Source organism: Lepidothrix coronata, unplaced genomic scaffold (assembly GCF_001604755.1).
Source record: "Lepidothrix coronata isolate B3197 unplaced genomic scaffold, Lepidothrix_coronata-1.0 Scaffold401, whole genome shotgun sequence".
Taxonomy (NCBI): domain Eukaryota; kingdom Metazoa; phylum Chordata; class Aves; order Passeriformes; family Pipridae; genus Lepidothrix; species Lepidothrix coronata.
Window position 1 is genome coordinate 43,886 of NW_016690581.1, and position 2,473 is coordinate 46,358.

Consider the following 2,473-nt stretch of genomic DNA (forward strand, 5'->3'; position numbering starts at 1 on the left):
GGGATTGAGTTAAACATGGATTGGGATCCGTTGAGGAACGAGAGGAACGAGTCAAGACCGGAGCGATCCCAGAGGCTCCGACTTGGCCGGGCCCCAAATTCAGGGATGAGCCTGGTTTGGGGCGGGAAGAAAAGCCGGGAATGGGGTCTGGATGTTCCCAGGGGCTTGGAGAACATCCCTGTGCCTCTCTCAACTCGGCTGGATCTGCGTATTCCAACTGGGATTGAGTTAAACATGGATCGGGATCCGTTGAGGAACGAGAGGAACGAGCCAAGACCGGAGCGATCCCAGAGGCTCCGACTTGGCCGGGCCCCAAATTCAGGGATGAGCCTGGTTTGGGGCGGGAAGAAAAGCCGGGAATGGGGTCTGGATGTTCCCAGGGGCTTGGAGAACCTCCCTGTCCCTCTCTCAACTCGGCTGGATCTGCGTATTCGAACCGGGATTGAGTTAAACATGGATCGGGATCCGTTGAGGAACGAGAGGAACGAGCCAAGACCAGAGCGATCCCAGAGGCTCCGACTTGGCCGGGCCCCAAATTCAGGGATGTGCCGGGGTTTGTGCCTCGGAACAGCCCGGGAATGACGGAGCTGTCCCCCAGGGCAGCGTTTTTTCCCGGATTTGGGGGATTTCGGGAATTCCAGGCCCCACCTCGAGGAGCAGAGGTCCCAGGGATTCCTTCTCGATGACGCCCTGGCTGCTGGAGGAGATGTCGGATTTCTGGACGTCGTCGTCCGCCGCTTTCTCTGGAATGAAGGGAAAAAGGGAAGTTTCAGCCCGCGGAACCGTGGAATTCCGGAATCGTTCCCAAAAATCAGTGAAATACGGATCCTTCCCTGACGGGATAAGCTCCAAAAGCCACCGAGGTTTTCTGTTGATCCCTCGCTCCCGTGAAAATGTGGGATTGGGGGTTATTTGGGAATTATTATGGAGTAATAATTGCAATAAATGTGCTTTATTAATCAGTGAAATCAATAATAGTAATAAAGAGATAATAGTAAGAATTAGGAATTGTATGGTGTTAATGAGATGTTAATTAAAAACATGGAACAGGATTATATTTTGTATGCTGTCATAGTCAATTTAATTAATCAATTTAATTCTTTATTAATCAGTGTAATCAATAACAGTAATAAGTCGATAGGAGTAATAATTAATAATTGTATTAATGATATCTTAATTAAAAATACATAATGGAATTAGATTTTATGTGATGCAATAATCAATTTCATTAACAATAGTGATAAATTGATAATAGAAATAATTAATAATTATATTGTATTGATATATTAATTACAAATATGTAATAGGATTATATTTTATATGCTGTAATAATCAATTTAATTAACAATAGTGATAAATTGATAATAGAAACAATTAGTAATTATATTGTATTAATATTAATTAAAAATATGTAACAGAATTTTATTTTATATGATGTAATAATCAATTTAATGAATCAATTTAATTCTTTATTAATCAGTGAAATCAATAATAGTAATACATTGATGACAGTAATAATTAATAATTGTATTAATGATCTATTAATTAAAAATATGTAATGGAATTATATTTTATATGCTGTGATAATCAATTTAATTAACAATACTGATAAACTAGTAATACTAATTAATTAATAATTGTCTTCTGTTAATTACATATTAGTAAATACATATATCTGCTATATCAAGATATATTAATATTAATTTAATAGTAATATATCAATAGTAATATATTAATATTACTACTAAAATTAATGTGTTAATATTAGCAAATAAAATAATTAAAATAGTGATCGAATAAATTATTAATAGTAATAATATTTGTATTGTATTAATTCTATACTAATTAAAAATATGTAATAGAATGATATTTTATATGCTGTGATAATCAATTTAAATAACAATAGTGATAAATTAATAATGGTCATATTAATGATATATTAATTACTAAATAGAGAAGAAATATATCTGCTATATCAAGATATATTAATTTAATAGCAATTTATTATTATGTTCATATTAATATAAAGGTAATGTAATATTAATATTAATCAAATAAATTAGTAATAGTTATAATTAATAATTTTATTGTATTAATTCTATATTAATTAATATGTAATATCATTATAAATGTGGTAATAATAAATTAAATAACAGTAATAAATTAACAATAGTAAGTATTGTAATATTAGTATTACATTGATTCCATATTAATTAATGATATATTAATATTTAATTAATTATATATTAACAGACAATATATGTTGTAATAATAAATTAAATAACAGTAATAAATTAACAATAGTAAGTATTGTAATATTAGTATTACATTGATTCCATATTAATTAATGATATATTAATACTTACTTAATTATATATTAATATACAATATATGTTGTAATAATAAATTAAATAACAGTAATAAATAATAAAACCCCAAAATCCTTAAGGATCGGGAAAAATGGAGAAATTCC

The 2,473-nt window shown here is 31.3% G+C and overlaps 1 protein-coding gene across 1 annotated transcript in view; it reads right to left on the minus strand.

Moving 5' to 3' along the window:
* Nucleotides 1-2,473, minus strand: part of NCOA1 (nuclear receptor coactivator 1) — a 43,318-nt gene that overhangs the window by 13,791 nt on the left and 27,054 nt on the right. The window contains exon 5 of the mRNA XM_017839340.1: nt 649-743. Coding sequence (XP_017694829.1) covers nt 649-743 — 95 coding nt within the window. The remainder of the gene's footprint in view (nt 1-648; nt 744-2,473) is intronic.